Source organism: Strix aluco, chromosome 7 (assembly GCF_031877795.1).
Source record: "Strix aluco isolate bStrAlu1 chromosome 7, bStrAlu1.hap1, whole genome shotgun sequence".
NCBI lineage: Eukaryota > Metazoa > Chordata > Aves > Strigiformes > Strigidae > Strix > Strix aluco.
The window spans coordinates 19068110-19094561 of NC_133937.1; the positions used below are offsets into that span (position 1 = coordinate 19068110).

General features: G+C 44.7%; 1 protein-coding gene across 2 annotated transcripts in view; it reads right to left on the reverse strand.

Annotated features, from left to right (window-relative positions):
- TLL2 (tolloid like 2) overlaps positions 1 to 16230 on the reverse strand; it is a 45312-nt gene extending 29082 nt beyond the window's left edge. The window contains exons 1-6 of one of the 2 annotated variants that reach the window (XM_074830030.1): positions 16170 to 16230; positions 12355 to 12525; positions 10201 to 10318; positions 9610 to 9788; positions 9213 to 9318; positions 3876 to 4000 (exon numbers count right to left, since the gene is read on the reverse strand). In XM_074830030.1, coding sequence (XP_074686131.1) covers positions 3876 to 4000; positions 9213 to 9318; positions 9610 to 9788; positions 10201 to 10318; positions 12355 to 12460 — 634 coding nt within the window. In that variant the 5' untranslated portion in view covers positions 12461 to 12525; positions 16170 to 16230. Of the gene's footprint in view, positions 1 to 3875; positions 4001 to 9199; positions 9789 to 10200; positions 10319 to 12354; positions 12526 to 16169 lie in introns of those variants that run through there. The other variant, XM_074830031.1, reaches the window with a different exon arrangement.
- Positions 16231 to 26452: the final 10222 nt, after the last annotated feature.

A 26452-nucleotide genomic window follows, 5' to 3' on the forward strand; every position in this document is an offset into this window, starting at 1 on the left:
TAGCCTGCATGAACTGGAGAAGAAATCGGACTTCTATGTGCAGAATAAATACACTTCATTCCTTTCTACCTCTTGCAAAGATGCCTTGCCTTGTTACCTGTGTCAGAATCTGTTAGGATAATTCCAGCTCCCAGTATGCTCCTCAACCAGGAAATGCATGCTGCCCCAGCAGACAAACATCTCAAAGAAGCTGGGTCCCAGCCATACTTATTCTGAGGACAGCGAGCCATTCTTCAGCTGATCCTCTGGCATCACCACTGGTCAATGCATGGTCTGGAGTGACCACCACCTTAGGATGGCTCTAGGAATGCCAACATCTGACAAGGTGTCCCTATAAAGAGGGGATTCAAATCCGTAACTCACCAAGATAAATAAATGTTCTTTTTCTCTGCTCAAAAAATCTATTTAAACAAATATGAAATTATAAAGAGAGCTCTAAATAACTGGGAACACATACTACATGACCATAACAACACAGGACAAAGAGGATTACTGCCCTCAGCTGTACCACAGTGAAGGTTTCTGACAGCCCAGACTTAATTCTCCTAAGTGTAATTACACAGTTCCTGGCAAGACTGTAATTATGGAACAGGTACTAATGTATCTACTATGAAACATTACTCTGCTAAAACATCATGAAAGGAGACCCAGCTAGCTATCTACCTGGGAGAGGAAACTCTCCAAACATGCTGGGAGCAGCTGGCCTTTCAGCACAGAGGAGAGTGACTGCTTGCACATGCAGGGGGAAGCGTGATAATAATGAGTAATGCATATTTGTGTGTAGGGCACAATCTCTTGCAGAGCACACCAAAAAGCAATACAACTGTATTCCACTTAGTAGCAAAGAAGTCAACAGGTCCAACAAGACTAGTGTTTGGTACTTCTGGGATCCAAGAAACTGAGCTGAGATGGTTTTCGCCCATGGTGAAGAGTCTGTTTTACACGTAAGCAGCTAGAAAGGAACAGAGGTGAAAAGCAAAGTAGAAAAAGTGAATGCTTCATAGGTCATTTGTGAACGAAATAGTTGAGTGACAGGCACTCACTGCTCATCAGCTGGTTACTGGTACATTACATCTGTTTGAAAATGCAGAGAGAATTGGAAGGGATGATATAATGCAGGACCATTCTCAACTTATGTTTAACCATTCCTACACAGTTAGCACAGCCACACAGGTCTGTTTCCTTTAGCACTGCACAAAACAGCAGGATGTGCTGTTTTAAAGTATTTTGTAGTGACTATACTCATCAAATCCTCAACCATGCAGCCATATCAAATCTAACATTTATTACTACATAGCAGAATGCAACTTGCCTTCCAGAAATTCCTTCAGCAAACTTCAATTGGTTTCACCTGGCTTGGCACTAACTTTAACCCAGCAGGTATAAGCTTTGGGGAATTAAGAGCAATTTAAAACAGCAGGGTTTTAGAATGGAAAAGCTAAGCCAGCCCTAACTGTAGCAGCCAGAAGAGCTCCAGTCTAATGAGTTGGAGAGCCCTGTTTCTTACAATAGACACAGCAGTTTTTCTGACTTGTACCAGTGCATGCTTGTAACTCATCCTTGACCATGCTAGCTCTTTTTTTGGGAGGATTTTCTCAGGCATTCTCAGATGGAGACTCTCTTTCTAAAAGGGAAACCATCTGCCACTCAACTTCTGATTATGGTGTTGCATTTTACCTAAAAATCCTCAGCTTGACTACTGAACAAAGTTGTCCTCAGCCTAAATTCAGACCCTGCTTGAACATACAACTGAAGTCCTTTGGTTTTGAACTCCTGTGGTTTGCATTTTGCAGAGGAAGAGAACTTTTCAAGCTACAGATTCAAATGGCAGCTGAAGATGTTAATGTCATTAAATATACTGCATCTCTTCTCTTCAAACGCAACCTGTGTATAAATTCTGATGCAAAGAAAAAAAGAAAACCAAACCAAAACAATAGATGTTTCAAGAAAATTTGTTTAGTAGGCTTAAAGCTCTTATCATTCTGCTGCAAAGTAAGTTCTGAACTGCAACAACCTCTGCTAAAGCTTTGTGGAAAAAAAACTAAAAGGCAGAAAAGTTCTACTTTGCAAGTGGAAAACTTGAGACTCAGAAGGGTCCTCATTTTAAATAAAGTTGTTTTGCAGCTTTTAGTTTGACTTTAGCCTCAGGCCAAAGCGGCTTTTCAGTTTGTCTTAAGAAATCTGAATCTGTAGTAGATACTTCCAGCTATGGGAATGAACAGCCTGTTTGGATTAAGTCTGACTCAATAAAAAAACATGGTGCAAGACATCCCTAAATTTTTTTTTTGAGTATTCAAATGAACTAATCCCTAAACCTGTGAGATAATTCTCCAAGAATTACCTCTTGTTCAACCAAAAGCGAGAGAAAATTACGAGTGGTAAAAGAAAAGAAAAAGTTAATTAGACCTAGCACACCTAAGAAAGTTATACCACTCACTATAAGCTAAGCAGTGATCCCCAAACATCCCAGACCCTGAAGTCCTCAGAATTTATTCTGGACCCTTATGAACTGTCTGACCTGTAGGTGGATACAGAGAGGCAGCAGATTCGCACACTAGCTATCGACCATTTTCCATGGCCTCATGAATGATTCACAAAGCAGTGGTAGCCAGCCACTCACTTAAGATGCAACTCTGTATACTGGTAAAGCTTATTCCTCGTCCTCACCTTCTCCCCTTTTTCTGTGATATGCTTATTCGAAGAGGATTAATCATTTATGATCATATTAGGTTTATGATCAAAGCCACTCTCAACTGGACCAATACACTGGCCAGACCAATCCATTTAGATAAACTCTTGGGCCATGCTTGCAAAAGTCCTTTTTTTGTCTCCCTGCATTATTACAAATGTTACAGAGTCATTCTGCAAAATTAGGGCAACTCTCTCATCTCTCATTCTCCACTACCTTCTCATGGATGCTTCATTACCTGCAGAAATTCAACAAAGCCTGTTAAATTTTCTAACTCCAAGCATCACACCTCTCATGCTATCTCCCTTCTCAGTTGCTGCAGTCCATGCCACAGGCACCAGACTGGGTGCATCTTGGCTTGAAGCCTCTCTTTACATACTGTCCTTAAGTCTGGCAGATTGCTTCTCTGAAATCTGGTTTTCTCTATTAACTTATTCAGCTAAAACTGTGGCATAAACTTTCACTGTCTAACACCTCCACTTTAAAAGGATCCTTTTGTTCCGATGGGTAAATTTAGTCTCCCAGCCATATCTGTGATCCCAATGATCTTTTTGCCAATCTTTTCAGACCCCACATAAAGCAAGACCCAGACTATTGGTCTTTAGTATGTCACACATACATAGATGGGTTCTCTATCAAAGCTGTTCCCAGTCTATCAACCCTTCGGCAGCAGAAAGAGGGATATAGCCCTCTCCTGAACAGCCCAAAGCACCAGCTTCCAGCACCTGTTTGTTTCACAAATCAGCATCTCAGAGCTTTCTTCCGTGTTATCTCCCAAGCCTCAGTGCAACACACTTACAGTTTCCTTAAGGCTCATCTCTAATTCAACAGAAGTTTGATGGTTGGTGTGTAGGGATCCCAGTTTACCAGATATCCCTCTGCCACTTTGCTAATTCCTAGTCCCCACTCTGTCCATGGTCTTGTACATCAAGTTCATTTTCTATGAACAGAGCCTCCACCGGACTAACCTGAAGCCCTAAACAAAATTGGAATACTGGCAAAGTATTAATAGGCGACACATGTTAGGCAAGTTCAATCCTCACACAGGTCCAGCCTGAAGAATTTGATGGTCTACATTTCCTGAGTCTCTTTCATCAAAGGGATTGTTAAGGTGCTCTTGAACTCCAAGGCCTTCCAGATAATGTGTCTACAATAAAGCTGGAGCCATTCCACAAGCCATATTTACCTGGGCATTTGTACAACTTCCTCGCCTGAGCGATGTCTCCCTGACTCAGGCGAATACGCTGACCAATAGTTGGCCGGACCCCATTATCATCACGACGGGGAAGGATGGTGTCGAGGAAAACCCCTCTAAAGTGAAGAACAGAGAGACACAGAGCAGTGAAGTAGGGAAAGTGACATGATGCACAGAAAGTCATCCTGGCAGGTCTCCCACACCATCCCCTTGACCATATATCCCATGCTAACAAGCAAGAGTAATGCCGATTGTGATAACTGCATATCTTGAGGTGGCCTTCTTGCTATAGCAGATCACTTCCAAATGTACACGCAAGTCTGCCAAGCCAGTAAATTCCTCTTTTGATATATCAAGATTGCTGCTGTCTCTGAGTACAGACACATTCCTTGCCATAAATCAGAAAAGGCAATGAAATGTTCTTGCAGAGGTTCATGGTACATCTGCCTCAGCAGGAGCACAGATTGGACATTTAAGCCAAAGGAGCAGAGGGAAGGGGAGTTTGTTCAGTACCAGATGGGGTTGGGCTGGCAGTGACTGTGGTTGCCACAGACAAGAGAAAAAAACCAAGTGCTCTAGCTTTGTTCTGCATGAGTTTCCAAGCTAGTAACTCCACTTGTCTCTGACTCTTTTTCCTCACAACTATTTCTTCCATGTGGTACTTCATACTTAGGAGTTCTTTACTGCACTTCTGATCTCACTCCAGTAAAGGATTTAAGACCGGGCCTCACTTCCATGAAAATGCAAAGTCCATGCATCCAAGCAAGAGCTTTCATGCAAGAGAGACTCCAAGGCAACATTAGGACTGCAGGGCTAAAGTGGGAGGGAGGAATCAGAAACCTGAACTCCAGGTTGATGAAGGCCAAGCTTTTGTGGCCAGATTGTCCAAGACCACAGGAACTATTTCACTGCACCCCTGAATGCCTGACAGGCTTGGAGGTGCCCAGGCTAACAGTTGAAATTTCAGCATCAGCTCAGTGAGGAAGACTTCTCTTTCTGAAGGACAGGATACAACTACCTGTATAGTCCGATGGGAAATCAGGGCAGAAGCAGTAATCTCAGTGCTGCCTAGTCCTGATACAAGAGTCTTCAGGTATGGGTTAAGCTCTAAGTACACAAATAATTCTGTTCATTGGGCTGCTCAGCTGTGTAAGAGCCTTGGGAAAGAGTTAGAGAGATTTTTTTGCATTGGTTTGATTTTAAATAAATACTGCAAGCAGATCACAGAATACTGGATCACAGATGTCCAGAGCTGCAGTCAGTATTCTTGAACAGAAATTATCATACTATTAAACACATTTTATGGGGGAAAATGATTTTGTAAATATTCAGACTGAAGAAAGAAATAGAGAGGAAGGAATTTAATCTGTTTTAAAAACTAGAATCAACTCTTGCATGGGGTATGTTTTTCTTTCAGTGGTAGGAAAACTCCTGATCAGCACGAAAATCAGTGCTTACAAGCTCTGAGGTGAGCCCATCAAATTTTGATTGACAAATTCCAGCTGGCATTCTACATGCCAGCTGCTTGCCTCGGGCTGAATTTATTTAAGTTTATGTATCAAAAATAAATCCTCCAATTCCAGAAACACCATGAACAGAGAAGCAGGTTGGTTTGCTCGCAGTAAGTTTTCAACTCTCCTCAGAAGTTCAGAAAAGAACTTGGCATTTGGCAGGGATGTACTTCTGTGGCCAGTGAAATGCTTTCTGCAGATCTCCAGGCTCAACCAGGGAAGAACGACAAAGTTTAATAGAGAAACCACCACTTGTACATACAAACTTTTGATTCTTTTTCCCATTCTAGCCCTCACAACTACGTACTCACAGCCTTCTGCACATAGCATACGCCTAGGATATTGCTCACACAATGCAAACAGTCCACAGCTTCAAATTACCCTTATTACCTGCCAAACACATTTTCTTCCAGAAGGCTGTACCCTAGGTTGGGGCAGTAAGATTTCTGGGTTTGCCTTTTCCACCAACTGAATTTTGTACTCTCTACACATGCATTGCTGAACATGACTCCAAATTAGGTGGTGGTAAGTATAGTTCCTCTCGTTTTACAATCAAAGGAACTGAGAACAGAGGAGAGTCTTTCTGGCCTAAACCACACAAGTCCCAGCAGTCCCATGCTGTCCACCCAAACCCCATCTGTTTAACAACACTTATGATGTTAAGCTGCATGTTTGGTGAGTGTCTCTAATAGCACCGATACTTTGGCTCACAAATTAAAAACCACCAAGCAGACAGCATTAAACAGAGCAGCTCAGGAACTCTAACACCAGAACCATTCCTGAATAAGATACCTAACCTCTCCTCCCAGAGGTAGGAAAAGAACTCAGCAATCCTGGATGCCCCATTCTCCTGCTGTCCAGGCATGGGCAGAACATGCATTAGCTGCCCAACCCAGTGGTAAGCCAAGCACAACAACCCACCATTGCTACTAGCTAAGAACAACAGAGAGAAGAGACACTCTCAAGAGTCATTAGCATCCTATAGTACGCTGAATGTGTAAAGCATTATGCAAACATCATGAAATTATCAACTAATCTTGAGAAATGCTGAACATTCACCATGCCATCTGAGGGCAACTGATACAGGTGCTTAAACACCACTGAAAGAAGCAGCTATTCAAGGCAGGTTAAGCACTCAGCTGCAGGCAGCTATATTTTGTCCCAACTCTACATTTATATCCCCACGTGCAGAAGAGAGAAAACATTACTTCACACAGTAAAACCTGTGGAGGATGCGTAGACATCTTGCGCAGAATTAGGATGGTGTGTTACAATTACATCAAGAAGATGCCTGCTGACATGCAGGCAGTGCTACCTGCATCCTAATTTGAACACAAGCTTTGCAGAGGCTATGTTTTGTAACTCTGGGCTGTGCTGCCATGTCTGCTAGCAAGAGACTTAATGATTTAAGGAATTAAGGTGACCCACTATTTGCTCAGGGCTCTGTAGAGGTTTAAACTTCCTTATTGCTAAGCTGCCATTTATGGGTCTTGACAGCTGTAAAAGAAATTGTTTAATGAGCCAGCAATATTAAATTTAATTTGCTGCCACATCTGTAAGGAATGCACCAGGAAATAAAAACCTGCAGCTACACTCTGCAAAACAGGCAACTTTGTGACATAGACAAGAACAGAAATTCCCATGGTAAAAACTTGTTAACTGCCATCATTACAGTCTCTTGTGCCATCCTCCTATTCCTATTAGCCACAGACTAGAAGTCAGTCTTGCTGTGAACTGAAAATGAGGAGTGACTCCTACAGCAAATTTCAAAAGCACCACTGGAAACAATTTCCATTGCTAGGACTCATTGTGTCTCAGAAGAGCTGTCACTTTCTGTCCTAGGTACAAAGTTTAGAATAAAAAAGGCCCAGGATTTGCAGCAGCACTTGACCATTGCAAACACCATATGATTTGCCACCATCAATACTCACAGGAGTTGTAAACAATAAGGTTGAGCTAAGTGCCACATAAGAGTTGCTTTAAGACACTAAGTCACAGACATGTCTTTGTGTCCTTTACCTCCTCCTCACTCACACACCCCATCTCCGCTGGTGGGGTGTTCATACCATCTTTTTCCTATGTAGACATTCTGGTGTCTGCTAATGTATTAAAACACCCACTACAGCCCTTCTCTTGCAGGGTCACACAGGGCTCTCTCCCATTCCTAGCCACTGATCTTAATGAAACTTGCTGGAACTTACTATCTTCATGGGCTCTATGGGTTGCAATTGGCCAGCACTCACAAAACTCGGTAAGGCGGGAAGGAGACATGCATACACTCACAAATCTCTACTGATTGGTCAAAGTAAGCATCGTTCCCTCAGGGAAGCAGATGTCAAGACAGGTCTTGGTAAAGTAAAAGCCTGTTCCCAGCACTGCTTATTTACGGTGAGAGCACAATCAGCCCACAGAGGCACTTAGTGCTCAGTTCAATTACTGCACAAAGACTGCTACTGGGGTGAGGGTGGGTCACAGAGACAAAGGGCTTAAAGAAAACAGACTTAAAAATCCTATTAAGCACCAATTTAAATTTAGAAGGACTCTTGCCATTTTTATCCCTTTTTGGCCTAGCAGTGTTCTGAAGGACCCTGGTTTTCAAGAGACACAGACTCAAAGGCATCTACAATATAAATGGCGGTAATAACTTAATCCTGTTTTTGTGCAAGACAATTCTAACCATTTAGAGTCTAGCAAATGCTGGAAGGGTCTAGCAGATACCTCAAGGGAAGAAAAATTGTTTGCTTTGGGTATTTGATCCAAAGAAATCTCTGAAAGTTGCAAAGCACCCTTGCCCCGCCACCATCTCCTCCTGCCAGAACAAGCAGCTTTTCACAAGTTTGATAATTTTCCCCTAGTTGATGTGAAGCTTTAGAAACAAAAGCACAAAACAATAGGCTTGACACTTCCATACAACTGGGTAGTAAGAAATTTAAAAAAAAAAAATCGCAAAGACACCTTTAATTTTTGCAACAAAAAGTTCTCAAGAGTTTGAATATTTGTGCTCTGCCTCCCATCCCCTTTACTCATTGTATGTAGTGAAGGAAAGATCTTGGGAAGAAGCAATAGTGGGATTTATGGAAAAAAGCTTCAAATAATGCAGCAAAATGAAGCTGGTCATCCAGTAACTCTCATTCCAAATCCAGGACATAAATAACTATGTTCATTTCACCTCTCTATCCATTAGAGCTGTCTGATCAGAAAATGGGCTCCATCTGAAGGAATGAAATGGGAGTCAAGGGCAAACAGCCTACACAGAAATGGGCCAGTTAGTTGGGACAGGACAGGACCAAAAACCACAGAATCACAAAGCTGCAGAGGCCATGATCTAAAGCACATGCTTAAATGGTTAAAAACAATACCCAAGCAATTAAAGATCACAATCTTGAGTTTAAATTCTCCCCTTGCAAAGTTGCTAGGGTCTCTGAAGGCAATTATGACTCCAAAGCATGAGCTGGACAACCAAGAGATTCAAAGCTGGTGTTAGCATTACCCTCCTTGCACATGGGCAGATAGGCACAGACACACATATACACTGCCTGGAAAGGCTGCAAAACATGTTAACATGGCTTTAGAAGGTCTCTGAGATTATCAGCACTGGGTGAATATAGTGGGGAGGGGAAAACAGGAGTCCACCATACTTCTCTTCACCCACCTTGCTTTTCCAAATATTTTTCAAGCTTTGCAATTCAGCAGAGCTCACTGAAACTGCCACATCTCTGCAATAGATCACAGGTCTCCTTCTAGGCTCCATGTATCCCACAGAGCCAGTTGTAACTACTGAAAACAGTCCTAAGGACATGTAACCTTGGATTATCACCTGGAGAATGTGTTCCTAGCATAGTGCATGATGCTGTCAAAGTCATAGGTCTCTCCCAGTGAGTTCACTTCCCCAGCTTCCATCTTTAAAAAGTTGTACTCCTGACCTGTGATGCCAAACACAAAGGGAAAAAACCAAATCACTTTAAAAAAAAAAAAAAAAAAAAGCCTTCCACCTCTGGGAGCCTAGAATGAAAGTGATATATATTCCTATGTTGCAACAATTCTAGCTGGATCTCTATTCACCCAACTATTTTGACTATTATTCTAGGCAAGGACTTGCAATATTTCTTCTTCTCCATCCCAGCTCACAGACCACTAGGATTTTCCACAAGTCCATCAAGAAAGGTGTCCACCCACCCAAAAGCCAGGTGGAATAACCTGAAGTGCTATTTTACCTTGCTGTATGTTCTCTCTGATGATCGTGACATGCTGGTCCCTGTCAGGCCGTGTGTGCTCATGCCAGAAACCCACCACATGACCCAGCTCATGAGCCACAATACCAAACTTGTCACAGTTCTTTCCAATGGATATAGCCTGAGGGCCCCCTCCTCGGCGACCCACGTATGAGCAACATCTGCAAAAGAAAACCCACAAACCCATGCAGCACATCAGTGAATTGAGGAAGTCTGAGACATAGGAATGGAGGATGGCGTCTGGCAGGGTCCAGGACAGGCCAGCAGTTGCATACACTCTATGTATTTACATGTGTATGTATAAAGAAAACATGTAAGTGCATATCTATAAAAATGCATATATACACTTAAGTGTTATCACAGGAAAAAGAAGCCAGACAGGCTTAGCAACTTCTGAGCAAATACTAGTTTATCCTGGTAATTCTTACAGGAAGTGACCTGATGCATCTCTGTGACACATTCCCCCACGTAGCCATTGGTCTATTCTGGCCAGAGCTAGACTTACAAAGACATTTGTCAATGAAAGGGATGTTTGCAGTGCAGTTAGCTGCAGGGAATGTGTGTGTCACTCACCCACACGTTCTGTACGTGAACACAATGAAACTCTCTTCATCAGTTCTCTCCACAAATGTCACACAAGTGTGCTTCTCCCAGTGCCTCATCGCTTGCTTAAAGATAGCTCTTTGGGTTCCTGAAAAAGACATCCAAGAGGAGCAAACAGTGAAGGCCTGACTTTCAGGAAAATCGCTAAAGGACTTCATCTAGATAGGGAACAGTCAATCTTTCCAACGGTCAATCTTACACCTGTAGACACCTCTAGGAATCTGGGACCCACTTCCAACTACAGCACTAACTTACTATATCATCCTTTTCTCTCCTTCTGCTTGATGAATTAATTGCTCTAATTAAACAAGTAGCAAAATTGGTTAAGCACATCAATAATTCTGCATACGAGAAATTTCACCTCACTAGGTAGAAGTCATTCTAGCAGAGATGCTGAGTGTTCTGATCTTGAGCACCAGCTACTCAGTGGTGTGCCAAATTTGCTCTCATGACCCAATGTAACATGGCTACACACATCTTTCAAGACCCAGGAATCTCATGAGTCCTACAGACGCTCCTCAAAACTACAGCAAAGTTGTTGCCAGGTAGTTTATCTTTAAAATTAGAAGAAAAAACTATATAGGAGCTAGAGGCAGTCTCAGGGCAGTATAAGAAGGTGTAGAGATACAATGCTGCTCTGTGCTCAAACTGAGGGACAGCTTAGGACTTGAACAGAGACACTGAGAAGTAGGGTATTATGCCTGTCTCATGCTAGCAAGAAGACAGGCCACCAAACATACTGGCCACAAACCCCCAGGGAGGGGGGTACCTCCAGTAGTCACTCAGCAGCAACAGTCAGACAGAGAGCTGCGAAGCGATGGCCCAGAGCTGTAGACAGCCTCAGGAGGCTTCTCTACTGTACGGCCTTACCAGCATAGCCTCTGGTACACACAGGGCTGCAGAGCAAGCTGCCACTCTCAAGGGGAACTAGAGAGTGGAGAAAGGCCAGAAGTACATCAGAAAGGCACAAGGAATACAGAGAGGAGCTCCAGGGTAGGATTAAACTGAGGGAAAACACCAAGATGAACACAAGATAGAACAGTGCTATGGCAAGAGCTGCTTCTTACACAGAATTTCTTCAAAACGGAAGGATGGTGTTACCTACTCTGGACTGATTGTGAAAGTGGGACACATGCAACACAGAAAAGACTCTCTCATGAGACCCTGAGTGATGGGGACGGCTGTTCTCTGACAAATGTGGGGGGACAGCTGTGGCTAGTAGGCTACTCAATATCCTGCCAGGTTGCAGGATGTCCCTCCCTTTGTAGGAGGTGAACAGACCCTTCCACTGGGGCTTCACAGACTCCTGGCAGCAGTGTGGGTGCTGGGACAAAGTACATCATGACAGCCCAAGGGAATAAGGTCTGCTGGATCTAAGTGGGAGATCGTGGAGGCAGCCTGGGGGACACAGGAAGGAGCTGGCTCCAGTGAGGCACACAGCATTTGTCATCCATGAGTCAAGGAAACCAACTCCATGGGGAACCACTGAGCTACAGAGAGGTGGCATCAGAGCAAGTTGTCCATCTGCTTTGTGTGAGATTGTTGAAAGAGATCTGCTGCACCCCAAGAGAAATTTTAGTTTGGACAATGCCCAGGAGATGTCATAAAGATCCTAAAAAGGATACTTTGGAGAGCTCCTCATCCACCACAGGACACAGCTCACTGTTCCTCCCCCTCACACACCTACAGGAGACCCTGAAGTTTGATGCCCAGAAAACAGCAGATCAGGAAGCAGAGTGCATAGAGAAAGTTCTCTGAGTGGGGATTCAGAAAGCAACCCAGGGTACTTCTGCTCCTGCTCTTCCAACAGCAGAGAGGATTCCTTTCTGGAAACACAGGGGGTAAAGCACAGCTCACAGGTGCTGGACCCTGAAGCAACCAAGAAAAGTAACCGAGTCACCCAATTACTTCTTGAACTCCAACAGAAGAACCATCTTACTGCACTCTTCAGTCTCAGGCTTCCACAGTGCACAATTCCTTGTACAACCACATGTCCACCCTGCCTCAGAAGAGAGGCTCCCAAGGACCTGAGCCATTTGTGGGAAAACTGTGCTCCCAAGATTTCCCACACATTTTGAGGCACTCACCCCTGAGCAAACAGGGAGCAATGTTTTCACTACTGACCAGTGAAATTTCCTCCGATCACATAGGGGATCACCCCCCCTGGCCAGATCCTCTCAGCCCTGGATGTGGTGGCCCGGCGTACTCTGAGAGAGGAGTGTGTACCCATCCCAGACTCATCTTTATATTCCTTCCTCTTCGGTCTCCTCACAAGCGTTGTGTTCTGTCTGCCATCTGCAAAACAGAGTGGCAACACTGTTTAAATACTCTTTAGTTCCACATGCAGCCCTCAGGTAATACCCCAGAGCTTCAGAAAAAGAAAAACAGAAAAAGCAAGATGATAATCCAAACCAAAAGCCATAGCCAGATTTGCCAGTGATTTGTTTGGGACTTAGAGACAGTTAATCTGTAGCAACCTGGCCCTTCTTGTCTTGGAGCCTCCATACACACTATGCCAAACCCATTCTTCCAGAAAGGTGTAAAGGGACACACCCCCTGTCTCTAATCAGCCACTCTCTCCAACAGCAACTTCATAGATGCGGACACAGTACTTAAACAAGGGGAACAGGAGGAGGGGGGTCAAACAAGCCCAGACATCACTGTATATTCTCAACCTGCCCAACTCATCCAGATCTGCAGAGAAAGGTTTGTTCTATTGGGGCTAGCTTCACAACAGCAACAACTATTCATTTGAGCTGGCCTTGGAAGAAAAGGACAGGCCCCTTAGACTGAAACCTATACTCAAGGCTGAAAATTATTACATAAAAGTGTTTTCACATGCTAAGTATAGGGTAATTTGGAAATATATACAGATCAGATGGTCTCTGCTGGAGGAGGGATGCTCAGGGTGGAAAAGCTGAGGCATTCTATACTTAGCACAAATCTCCATCCATGCTGAATCTCTTCATTTTAATGAAAAGGAGAAAAAATACAAAAGGGAGAGCAGGACATGTGTCTCATTTCCTGCTGAAAAGGCAGAGGAGCCCTGGCTGTGTGGTGCTCAGTGCTGACCATAAAACCTGTGTGAGGATTCACACGGGCTTCTAGGCAGACCCTGCCCCTTGCCCTGCATCTGTGCTACTGCAGCTCTGCTTGGATACTGGTTATGCCTACATGAGCTGCACTTTTAATGTGGTGTGGGTCTGACCCAGCAGAAAATATCTTCCATTCAGAGCTTCCTGGCTGTTCACCCCCTATTTGCTGTGCCATGGGTGACCCAAATTGTCAAAGCTGCCACAGTCCAGCTGGGCTTTACTAGCATGTGTAGCAAACTGCATAGACACCACTTCTTAGATGAGCTACCTGCATCACGCAGACAACACATCAGCTGGACCTGGGCAAAGAAGTAATAGAGTACAGGGGTTGCAACACCTGCAGAGAGTGCTGGCCCTACAGAGAATTCTGGCCTAAAGGATCACACCAGAGGGAACTCCCTTCTCACCTCAAGAGGCAGCACTGCTGGCAGTGGCTCCTCAGTGCTGTGGACCTCTCTGAAGCTCCAAGAGGAGGGATCTAAGCTCCAGCTGTGGTCTTGTGATTTGTTTGGAAATCAGCAAGACCAGCTACAGCTTTGCTTCCCAAGTCAGGGAGGTGGGCTGCTGGGTTATGAAAAAACACAAGCCTTGCCAAGACCTTCCTTTAGTGACTAGAGGGGTTGCTGAGAGTCTCTTCTCCCATTCATCCCTCCAGCAGAAGCACGAGTAAGCAAACCACTACTGTCAAGGCCGAGGGGATCAAAACAATGGGAAGGAAATTAAGGTAGTGCAGGAGGATGGAAGGAATGGACCCTGGAAGGCAGATGCTCCAAGGTTGGGTGTTCCCCAATGAAGTAAGAACCATCCTCCCCTTCTTTGCGTACACCTACCCAAAGAGGTAGTGCTGTGGCATTACAAGGGCCACAGCTGGAAGAAGGGAGAGAGTCTCTAGACAGAAGTAGTCTTGTGGACACCTGTCTCCCAGTCACAGACTGCTCCTGGGGCTGCCCAAAATCTCCATGGATTTGCACACAGACAGCTCCTGCCAGCAAAACCAAGTGAGGAGCCATCTGCCCCGCACTCTCCTGCACCTGCACAGAGGACCCTGGGTGTATGCTTCTGTGCCACCAATGCTTCCATTCCTTGCCAGCAACACACCTTGGGTGAATTCTCTGCACCAGTCCTGCAACAACTCTTGACTGCTCCTAATTCCTGATAAAATTTTCTGCCTTTAACAACTTAAATTTGCAGTGAGTCCTTGGAGAGACCTGACACACCCTCCTAGCAGGGACTTGGGGAAAGCAGGCAGCAGATGCTGTCTGGACAGCATGCTTGAAGCACTGCTTACAGCCACTACCAAGTTGCATGTATGGAGGGGGTTTCTTCAGTGAAAGATAAAGCCAGGGAGCCTTGCTAATGCTTAGAGTACCTGGATAAACCCTCTCTTACTGACTTGTACTATTGCTAAGCCTGGGACAACTGAGATTCTTTCTAAAATCCACCCCCTCCCTCCATGATGAACAACACCCACACCAGCTGTGGGTGCAAGACTCCTTACGCTGCCCACATCCCAGGGAGCACTCCACATCTGTGACATGCCATGAAACAGTCCCTGCTGCTCTCTGAAACTCACTCAGGAGTCTCTTAGCCTCATCTGGACAGCAGAGACAGCCCAGCTTTACACCAAGAGCAGAAACAGCTCATGTCTAAGTGGAAACAGGCCACCAGAAGCACCAACACAGCTTTGCAAGCAGAAGCATCTCCCCCAAGTGCTTCCCCAAGTCCACTGCTCCACTGTCTCAGGCCTGCTACCACCTCAGGAGACATAAGCAGCTCCAATGAGGGAATACAGCACTGGGCTATGAACACAGCAGCCATGAGTGCAAACATCTCCCCCACAGACTGAACTGCTGCATGGTCTCTCTGACTCAGTGCCTCTGTCTATACATGGCAAACAACAGCCCCTCCTGCCCACATCTTGTATAGAACAGGGCAACCCTGTGGGAATGCCTGTAAGATCACAGGTCTGGACTGATCCTGTAATCAATACCCTACCTATATGAGTGGGAGAAGCCAACTGTGAAACTTGGCCTGAGTGATAGCTTCAGGTGAACAGATGTATAAACTGGTTTAACTGAAACATCCCTGTGATAGCGTTATGGCTACCTGTATGCACTGGGTCTGGCTGGGAGGGAGTTAACTTTCCTCATAGCAGCCCATAAAGTACTATGTTTTGGAATTGCGACTGAAACAGTGCTGATAACACACCAATGTTCAGGCTATTGCTGAAAAGTGCTTGCACAGCATCAAGGCTTTCTTCTTCTCACTCTACTGAGTCCTGTCCACTTCCCCAAGTGAGTAGACATGGGATAGGCAAGAAGCTGGGAGAGGATGCAGCTGGGATAGCTGACCCAAATTGGCCAAATAGATATCCCATACCATATGTCATCATGCTCAGCAATAAAATCTGTGGAGTTTTGTCTCCAAAGGTAGCCATTGCTCAGAAACTGGTCTGCTTGTGGATGGGGGTGAGCAATTGACTTTATACCCCTTGGTTTTAGTTTTTTCCCTCTTTCCTTCACTTATTAAACTGTCTTTATCTCAACCAGTGTTTTCTGACTTTTGCTTTCCCTTCTCTCTCACCTATCCTGCTCTGAAGGAGGGGGATAGTGACTGAGCAGCTGTGTGGGTGCTTGGCTGCTGGCTGGGGTCAACCCACTACACTATACAAGGCAAACCCACCCTTGCAGAGAGTCCACCAACAGCAACAAATGCAGATGCCTGGGCAGGGCTGGTCTCCTAGGCACAGAGGCACACACATGTACACAGGACAAAACGCAGTTTTACAGGGGATAAAAAAGTAAATAAAAGATACCCAAAGGTCTGGGTGGGGTACCACATTACCCTTTTTAACTGCTTTGTTACTACAACCGGTTGAAGTGGCGTTCTCACTTGACACAAGAGACTGTTCTCCCAGGCCTCCTGCAAAATAAAAAAAGAGCAGAGACACATCTCCTGGTGAGTTGGCTGCCAGAGCTCTGACATGGGAAGGACAGCAGCTAACAGTGATGTCATTTGGGGGTCTGCTGGCCACAAAAATTGGTTGCTTTCCCTGTACAGGGAGTGGGGACTAAGAGCCTGATAAAGCTGGGCTCTTTTCCTGGATTTGTTCCTAGCCTACAGTGACATCTTGCAACTCATTACCACCCTGTGCCTTAGTTTCCCCATATACTGAATAGGCACAAAGTCTCTTCTAGGGAAGGCTAACTCCATGGCCATTTACTGAGAATAGGAGCTACACAAGGAGGATGGTAGCAATTGTAAGTATCACTATTAAATCTCAAAATTACAAGGTACACTGTCAAGGCAAAGAATGATTTACGTTCAAATACATTCTTATCAACTCATACATCTGGTCTAAATTCAGCTTAATCTGAAAATAAAAGTCCTTCTCTGTGATGCTAATACCCACTGGTTATCAAAGCAGGAAGAATTGCCATGTTAGCCCCTGGGTATTTCTTGTGCTTCATCCAGCACCAGCTACCCCTTCCTTTTGGAACAGCACTGCCAGGCACAGAGAGGTCCCCATCTTGTCCATGGAGGTGGCTCCCTCCAGCTCAGACACCAAAACAAAACTGGTTGGTCCCACTCTGAGTACCTCCCTGCCTGGCTTTTCTATTTCCTCATGGAAAACAGACTCATGATACTCCCATGATGCACAAGACACCAACATGTTGGGAGAGGGATCTGACTGCTTGATGTCACAGCTATTGGGCACAGAAACCACAGCAGTTCCATGGCACTGTGCCCAACACTCTCCTCCAGACAGCACTGCTGCTTCATCTGCCTCTCAGTGTGCTAGAGCAGAGCATTGCTGGCAGCAGGGTTCAGGGGCTGAAGAAGCGACTCCACCAGGTTAGGCTATCTGGCACACCAAGAGGGCTGAGGGGGCTCAGTGTATCCAGAATCCTCTACCATAAGATGAAGACTCAGGGAGAGATCCTAGCTCCCCAGAAAAGTCACTGCTAGGGAATGGAGACAGAGACCCCTGTCTATAGCCCCTACTGGTGTTTTGACCATTAAAGTACCACAATACTTGACAATAGCCCAGTACTAGATTTTAGTTTTTCTGATGTATGACATAGAAATAGGATCTTCCCTCAATACTGGATCCATTCTGCTACATAAAAAGATTTAAAATGTCACCCAGTGCCAGAAACCAATTTAAAACAATAACTTGTTCACACTTCTGTTTCAAAGGACTTCAGAGTAGTTCTGCCCACTACAAAGGAAAATACCAGCTGTGCAAACTTACCTGTGCTGCAGGAAGCAAATTGAGATCTCCCTCCCTTACACAATGTTACCACTGAAGCCTGATTTCTATAAGCACAGTTACGTCCACCCTGGTACCTACAGTCCTAAGGTCTACAGACAACCCTCCCATGAGCAGCACATAAGAGAGAATCACAACAGGGTAACACAGGAGAAGGACCAAGTTCCACTGCATATTCACTTGGCTACTGTGCTAGCAAGGTGCCAGACACAGTGAAGTTCTGAATGCTCACAGGCAGCTCATGGATAACTGTTTTAATCAAAGCAGTTTTCAAAGCACTGGAAAGACCCTGAATTATGCATCTTCTGTCCTGATTGTGTAAGTATATTTTTCTATTCACAACATATTTTCTAATCTTTCTTCCCACCATCATCATCTTCAACTTCCCCTAAAATGCCTGTTTCTAAATGAACTCCCCCAATACTAGACAGCAAATCAAAAAATCCAACCAACCAAAACAACCCCAAAACTCAGAGAGGCTAAGTATTTCAAAAAGGGTAAAGAAGCAGAGCTATTTTCACAGTATTGGTTTTCTGTGGTATTTCTCAGTTTCTTAAAAATGTCTAAATGAATAAGAAGTTCAGAGTGCTTAACGATTTTGCACCCTACCATAAAATCACCCAGGGATCTGCTGATTGTCCCACCAAGGGAGGACCAGCAGTCTTGGATTTGAATTCTATGTAGCACCAGCAGCCGCTGAGTGTGGGGAGGGAAGGAGCCCTAAGACATCATCCAGCAGCAAGAGGACCTTCGGGACAGGGACAGCAGAAGAAAATGCAGTGAAAGGGACAGAAAAATGGTTGGAAAATGGGGGAGGGGGAAGAGAGAAGGTGGCAGCTCCTTTTTCTATAGCTGTTCAACTTACAGGTTTCCTGGGCTTTCCATTTTGCAAGGCCCAACTTGGGAACACCACAGAAGCCAGAAAGGAACTATAGAGAGCATAGAAACTTAGGCAGCAAGTCACTGAACAGTCACAGATCCAACATGGAAAACCAGCCAGCATCTCTTTGGCAGCAAAGCTCTCCATGGTGACTGTAGTAGGAGGGAAAACTCAAAAATGGTGCCTAGAGTCAGAGAGCACAACACATGAGACAGCCAGATGTATAACAGAGAAATAAAACTGGCACAGACCACATTCACAGCCTTAAGAAGGTGGTGCTGATACCACCACTGTTGTCCCCCTGCCTCCTCCTTCCCTATCTTGGTATCATGGCTCCCTTGGGAACAGAAGGGAGGCTGAATGAGCTGATCTCCGCAGAGGTACTACCAAGAGCAAGTTTCTACAGTCTTGGTGGCAGGGTAAAGCACAAAGAGCATGGTCAATCACCACATGCAGAAAGGGAGATACTGTTAGTCATACAGCACTGCTGGATGCTGTGTGGACACTTCTAAGAGGGATGTCCTGCTTTTGAGACAGCTGGACATCTTCCAGCCCCTGAACCAGTCTTGCTTTGCCAGCTGGAAAACCCTTCTTTTTGCTCTGGAGCTGGCTTCTTGCAAATTCTTCTCCAGCCCCTCCCAGGGGGCAAGGACAGAGGAAAAGGTACATCTCTGACACCTTGGAGGAGGGCTGAGAGGATGGTATCAAATTCTATCTCTCCAACTTTATACTACTGTAACTAATTAGAATATCAGGAAAGGGATGATGAAAGACAGCAACAAAATGAACCAAAGGATAATAAAATACACAGACTCTCAGCTGACTATAGGTTAAAGCTTCCCGGTCCAAGAGACACACTAAATCAGGGGATTGTCTCCCAAAGGAAGTGCCATAGTTTAACAGAGCTTGACTGGACAAAAGCCACTAGATGTGTGAACAGGAACAAGCCTGATTCAACAAGATGGATTGCTCTGAACTCTATCACTCTTTTCCAGCCTCAGTGTCCCATCCTAAGATTTCCCTTTGTGTTCTTTCATGCCCAGTCCTCGTCACTTCCTTAAGCCCTAGCTCAACAAAAGTTCCTCTCCTCAGTTAAATTTTACATCCCCAGGACTTCTCACCCCCCCCAAAAGTATGCTATTCTTCACACAATATCCCATTCCATTTAAAGGAAACCCCAACCGGTCATTCACCACCAGAATTATTAAGGCATGTGGTCTTTGCTGAAGCAAAGGATAATTTTGTATTTCTAAATAAATGCAGCTTGCTTCAGTCACAAACAGATTGCTTCTTAATTGAACTTGGGAGGTGAATTATATGGTGAATTAAGAAAAAAGAACAACTCTGTATTTAGTGAATTGTTCCCCTAAGAGGGAGCTGTATGGGATTGAATTGCAAATGATGGCACCAAACCCTACAGCCGGGCCCCCTCTCTTGCACCCGAGCTGCTGACCTCTGCCATGCTGCAGTGTCATTTGCGCAGACTGCTTTTCCAAGCTGTGAGCACATTCTTTCCCAGAGATCAGTGCAAGCCTTGGTTTCTTATGCAAAGGAGATGTTTGAATAAACTAGTGTGACTAATGAAATCTACAACATCTTTGCATATTTTGTCTCATTGTAGCCGATGAAAAGGGAGAGCACACACAAAGGCCATATATGGGTGTGCAGATATACCGGATATTTTCAAACACTACTAATCTCACTAGTACTAGGGAGCACCCATACCCTCGTCTTCCACAAGGGTGTTTTTGAATCATATATGAACATTTTGGAAGATCCTGTTCTGATTTCCTTGAGCTTTTAGGTATTTCCTATCCTTATGATACCTAAACATATCCCAAAGATTAAAGTGACTTGACAGACATTTAGTCCTCTCTTCTGATTCTTCCCAAGAGAAGGCTAATTCAGGATTCTAACAAAACAAAGATAAGCAACTGTTGTGCCAAAATCAATAAATAAGGAAGCCAAGAAATGCACCTTGAATATGGAAGCAGCTGCAGACAGATTGCAGTCAATGTGCAGGTCCTGTTGCCCCCTCAACACATTCCTGAAGTTGTAACCCTCTGATGGACTATTCTGTCATGTCCGACAGCAGAGCAGATTCCAGCCTTACTGCTCCAGAGCATGAAATGCCCATGTATGTATTGAAGCCTATTATCATGAGAAACACTGGAGAGGAGAGTGGAGATTTTCAGTTTGACACACTGCTCTGTGGAAAGCCAACATAGTAATAAAAAGGCAGGCTTGGCCTACCGCTTACAGTAACCCATAAAGAGATGAGCAAAGTAGGACTAACTTTTCTGTTTTTCTTAATGTATATTCAACAGTTAACAAGTCCTCCAAGATCACTTTCATCCTCAGTACTTCCCACCTGCTGCCATCCCAGACCAGCCATTGCCTTTCTCCAGCCTGACTGCTTAAGCTTTGTCTGCTTCTCCCAAAACCAAGGATGACACAGAATTTGTTAGATCATGCCTCCGTGCAGGAAGCTGTACAGGATCTCCTAAGCTCTTTCAACTCCCACATTTTTGGGAAGTTCCTAACAATTTGTTCTGCTTAACAGCTACAACCCCAGCAGGACACTGCTGGACTCCCTAACTAGATAACTTAGTCTCTGCGTGTGACCTGGCAGAGAACACCCAAGAGATTCTCTGCCCAGACTGGGAATATTTCATCTTTTACCTACAGTGCACTTGTACAACAACTCTTTTTTCTGTTTCCCACAGACCAGCACTGCCAAGGGAGCTTGGCTGACTGAAAGAAATGTCCAGTAGTTTCAATGCACCCTAAATCTGAGATAAATCCACCATGCTTGCAACCCTGGCTGAAGAACAGGTGCCTAAATTGTTTGCAGGAACTAGAGAGGCAGTCTGAGGTGGTAGGTGAGGGTCCAGCAAAGCAGAAAGCAGCAGGCTACAGCACTGTTGGGAAGAAAGCAGTTTCTCCCACTCTTCCAGAAGAGGAAAATGAAAATCCATTTTTGTTAAAAGAAGTCCATGTTGTCCAGCTGGAACCAAAATAAGAGACAACATATTAAGAGAGAGAGCATACACAAAGCATGCCATCAAAACTGTATTGTTTACAGTTCCCTTGTACCACTGCCACAGGATAAGAGATGTGTGTAACCTGAAGAAAGAACAGGAAGTAGACTCCATTCAGCATACTTCCCACAAGAGATGGTAAGACTAGGAGCAGTAGTAATATATTGGACCATATATTGTGTCTTCTACAGGATGCAACTTTGGTTTGAAGATATTTATTGTTGTGCATGTTCTGCTTTTTTTTTTTTCCAGCCCAGGTAGTCTGAACCACCAAAGAGGGGGAAATCAGATCCCTTACTAAATAAAGCTTCTGTGCTTGCTTCCACTTGATTACAAACCATGAGGGGCTTATTGTCTGAAAAAGGAGAGGAAAGCTAGGCAAAGCAGCTAAGCAGCCCGCTGGTGAATCAAGATGCACGTTGTGGGCCTAGAAATACCCACCATCCTGCTATTGAGTCCCTCTAAGACCTCGAAGTTGCTTGAGAGGCAGCTGACTCCTAAATCATTTTAACACCACCTGTCTTCTAGCTTTTATCTGAAAACACTACTCTGGGGCAAGATGAGTTACCCAACCGAAAGCAAAGGAGAAACATCAGTCTATCCTGAGATACATCAAGTTTCATTGTCAGACAATGCTTATCTAGAATTTTAGTCTAAAACCCAACTACTGCCAATAGGAATTGTAGGTGTCTGACAAACTGAAGTTTGAGAAGACAAAATGTTCCTACATGGGAAGTTGGATGGGATGAAGCTTGCAACACCTCCCTTTTTTTCCAAAGTGGAAAACTTCCCATTAAAATCAAACCCTCCCACTTTCAGAGCAGCTCCAAGTCAGAATAATTTTTCTTTTCCAGACCAATGAAGACTCTCTCCATGTTCACTGGTGCTCCTCTTACTTCCCTGATTGCTGTCCACACAGGGGAAGGACTCCATTGCTGAACTTGGAAGGCAGCTACCACCACTACATTCATCACCTCTGTTAAGGACAAAGGAATCCCCAGTGAGCACTGAGGGCTTTGTCAGATTCTCCTGTTTTTCTGATTTAGCAGAGAGTAACTTGACTGTACACATAATTATCTCGTCACAGGTGGATCAAACTGCAGCAAGACTTTTTGTAGTATGCCTTACTGCGAAGGAAAGGCCATTTCAGAGCTGGGAAACAACCAAGAGAAAAAAGCATCATAAAATACATTTAAGAAATTATTAACAATTTCACCTCCCCTGCCTATGCCTTAAAACATCTCACTTTCATAGTCTTATTCAATATACAAGCTAGTCACAGGCCACAGTTTAGAGACTGGATTTTAAACAGGCTACAATGAAGCATCAACAAAACCCAAGAAGTGCAGGTAATATTAAACAGTCATCACTGTTCAGAGCTTCAGTTCTGGTGAACTCTGTCATATTATGACCATCAGAGAAGCTTCTGGAAGAACAGGTAAGTCAAACTTGATGTTACATGCTGCTTTGTAACTTCCTCATTAACCAGTGGTCAAGAACTTTTTAGCATAGAAAAAACACTTTATTGCACTGGATTTTCTAACCACAGAGAAAGTGATGATTTTATTAAAACAAGCTCTGCTGGGAAAATGCATTCAGAATGTGGAACAGATGTTTCCCAGAGCTGGTGAAGAGTCTACAGCAAAAACCTTTCATAAACCCCTGGGCCCTGGAGATCTGAGCAAATGATTTGAGATAGATCGTTCAGCATTTCCTGTCAGTGGAACAGCTGAAGTTCCCTTGAATTATTTAAAGAAAAATAAATTAAAGAGGAGAAGAATTTCGAACCCCAAATTCCCTGCAGGAATCTGTTTTTCATATTCAGAGTAAGCTGACTAGCTGCAATAACTCAGGAGAATCCCAGGGTCCAGAGGCTTGACAAACAGATGTGTCATCTCAACATCAGCTCTGTGAATGCCTGTGCAGTGCAAGGACACTGGCATCCCAGGGAAATTCAAGAAAAGAGGAAGGTGAACACCACTAAGCAAATGCAGGGCTGCCATGAACATGAGCTACAAAGCACTTAATGCACCAAGCCCTTCTGCTGGCCATCCATGTTTGGAGCAGCACAGCAGGCAGAGCAGAAGTACAGGCAGCACCATTCCCCAACACCCTGTGTTTTCCCTGGACACTCCCTGCTGTTCTGGAAGTGGCAGCATCACTTTTATGCTGTGATGCATCTTCTTTTTAAAGAAGACACTGCAAGAAATGGGAGAACATGACCCAACCTCTCCACCAACCTTTCAACCAAGAGTCAATTCTTAAGGGGAGCAACACTCTCTGGAGACAAGGAAGGACTGAGAATACTGGAAGAAGCCTTTTCCTGCAGGCTGTAACAGCCACCTCTGTTCCCTGAGGTACAAAGACAGACAGATGAGAAAGAAAAGAAAGAAAAAAGTTACCTATAACCTGTGTCATGTCACTGATTTCTTCCAGTGAAAAAAAGAGTCCTGCAAGCGCCTGGCTTACTGTGCTTTTACAGAGGCCAGTGAAAATTAAAAGCTAAAGTGAATACACAAGTACTTTCACCATGTATGGCCAGGTTCCCACACACAGTGCGCAACTTCTCTCCTCCCAGCACATCAAAGCAGTAATGTGTAGCACCAACTACCCCCCACCCCGTTGTATTTAATTTCTCATCAATCTGATGGATCATGACCTATTTCTAACAGGTGTCTGCCTCTCCACCACATTACTCTCAATTCACAATAATCCTCCTCCTTCCCTGCCTCTCCTTTGAAAGGAAATAAAACCAGAAGTGAACTTGCAGGTGATAAGAAAACTGTAAGAGCTGGTTTGGGTTTGCCCATTACTGTTCTAGCAGGCAGTACAAAACCTCCCGGCCCCGCTCTGCTAAGATCCCTTTCCCTCTGACCTGCACAGTCGAATTGCTTCAGCCTCAGCCTGCTCTGGGCCCCTTTGGGCACGGCCACGCACAGCTCCCTGTGCTGCCTTGCAGCATCCCCCTGCCCCGTTCCAGCTGTGGGCTCCCAGTCGGAGCCTGGGGCTCTCCACAGCCCAGCCAGACTGCTCCTCCCACTCACCCTTCCTAATCCTTTTGTTTTCCCCCTACCTTGTTTATACTGGATAAAAATTAACTCAAAATGAAAACACTACACTGGAAGCTAAATTATGTTTGAATGCAATTAAAACTCCTTCCATGGAAAGTGTGTGGTGCCAGCACAGAGACTTTTCTTCCAGCTTTCTTTCTGCCTGGATATTCAGATGCTCCCAATCCTGGAGCTTCTTGGAGAGTTTTTGATACCTTCTTACCCCCCAGGAGCCTGCACCATGTTTAACAGGCAGTTGAGCCCCCTAAGTAGATATAGCCAAGACACCCCATCTGCTTGGTTACCTACTGGCTCTACCACAGCTCATTTAAAGGACACCCAAAACTGACGGCCAACAGCAGGGAAACTGAGGCATGAGCCAGCACTGAGGCAGAAGGACAAGTGGGCCTTGAAAAGCTGTGGGAGCGCAAGCCAAACATGGCCACTGCTGGGTAGCCTTAGGCCACCTCCAGCCCCAAGGTCCCGGCTTCTTGGTGAAACAGATGCCCAAATAATTTGCAGTCATTAAAGAAGCCACGGGGGAGCTGGGGGAGGGAGTAAGTGGCAGAGGAGCTTTCCCTTGCTGCAGCGAGCTGCCCACTGAGAGCTGCTGGCAGAGAAGCTGCCCCATCCATCCTAGGGGCAGCTGCAGTTCAGTGGGGGACTCAGGTCTTAAAACAACTCTGCCACAAACTGACTTCAGGATTCAGCAACACCATTAACTGCAAAAAGAAGAGTGGCCAATCCCCTCCCTAACACAACCTTACACATCTCACATTATCTTCTCCACTCGAGGAAGTGGAACAGCAAGATGATCTGAATATTTCCTTTTGCCTCTGATCTTTGCCCCGGAGAAACTTGTTATCCGTTCCCCAGGGCTGTCCAAGTCGCCATCTGGCCTCAGAACTACAGCAGCAAACAGTCCAGCGTTTCAGCCTAAAACTAATTTGCTTTCTCTTCCCACTTAACAGCTGAATAAATACTTTGTCCTTGCCATTTGAAAAGGGGAGCTCAGCGAAGGTTTTTTTGTCCACTGCAGCTACAAGCACCAGCCTTCTTTCCAAATTAGGCCTAAACAAGCAGCTCAAAGTGAACACATTTATTCCACAAATGTAACCCCTTTCTGTTCACAATCAAACACGAGCAGTTTACAACTTCTAATTTATTTGTTGTTTGCTATTATCCATCAAGCCATTTTGGCTGCTGATTGTTTCTTGGACCTGACAGCTTTTTCACTGAACAGAGTAGGCGACTTTTATGTTCTGGAGACAGCAACATCCCTGCTTAAAAGGAGAAAGCCTGGGGGTCAAGGAATCCACGCCAGCCTCGTGGAGTGACCATGCTGCAATGACTGCTCTCAGAGCTTATTAGACCCTACTCTTTCACTGACTGTTTCTGCCTCCAAATTAATTTGCTAAAACACTCTTGGAAATGACAAGGCAGCCTACACAGTTGAGGCAAATTCAATTTTTCATTTGAGCAAGTATTCAAAGAAATTAGGCATTTGCCCAGCTCTGAAACAAATGCATGATTTAGGCAATTCCGCCGTTATTGGCTAAGCACTGTCGAATTTTACTATTAGGGTAATGGATTTAACTTCCAGTGTAATTTCCATATGGAAAAATCGATCTCCTCAAGTACATTTGCCCATGTGTTCCCTGCATCACAGTTAATTAATATAAAGCTATTTAATAACCTCCACTTAAACACAAAAGACTATTCAGACTCTTCTGGCATCAGTAAAAGGAACAGCCTCCCAGTGTGTTACACCAGCTGTAGACAAGAGCAAAAGAAAATTTAATTAAGAGAGATCAAGAGCAAGACAGTTGCAAACAGAAATCAGATGTTACAAATGCTCTACATGGTGACTACCCCAGCTCCTT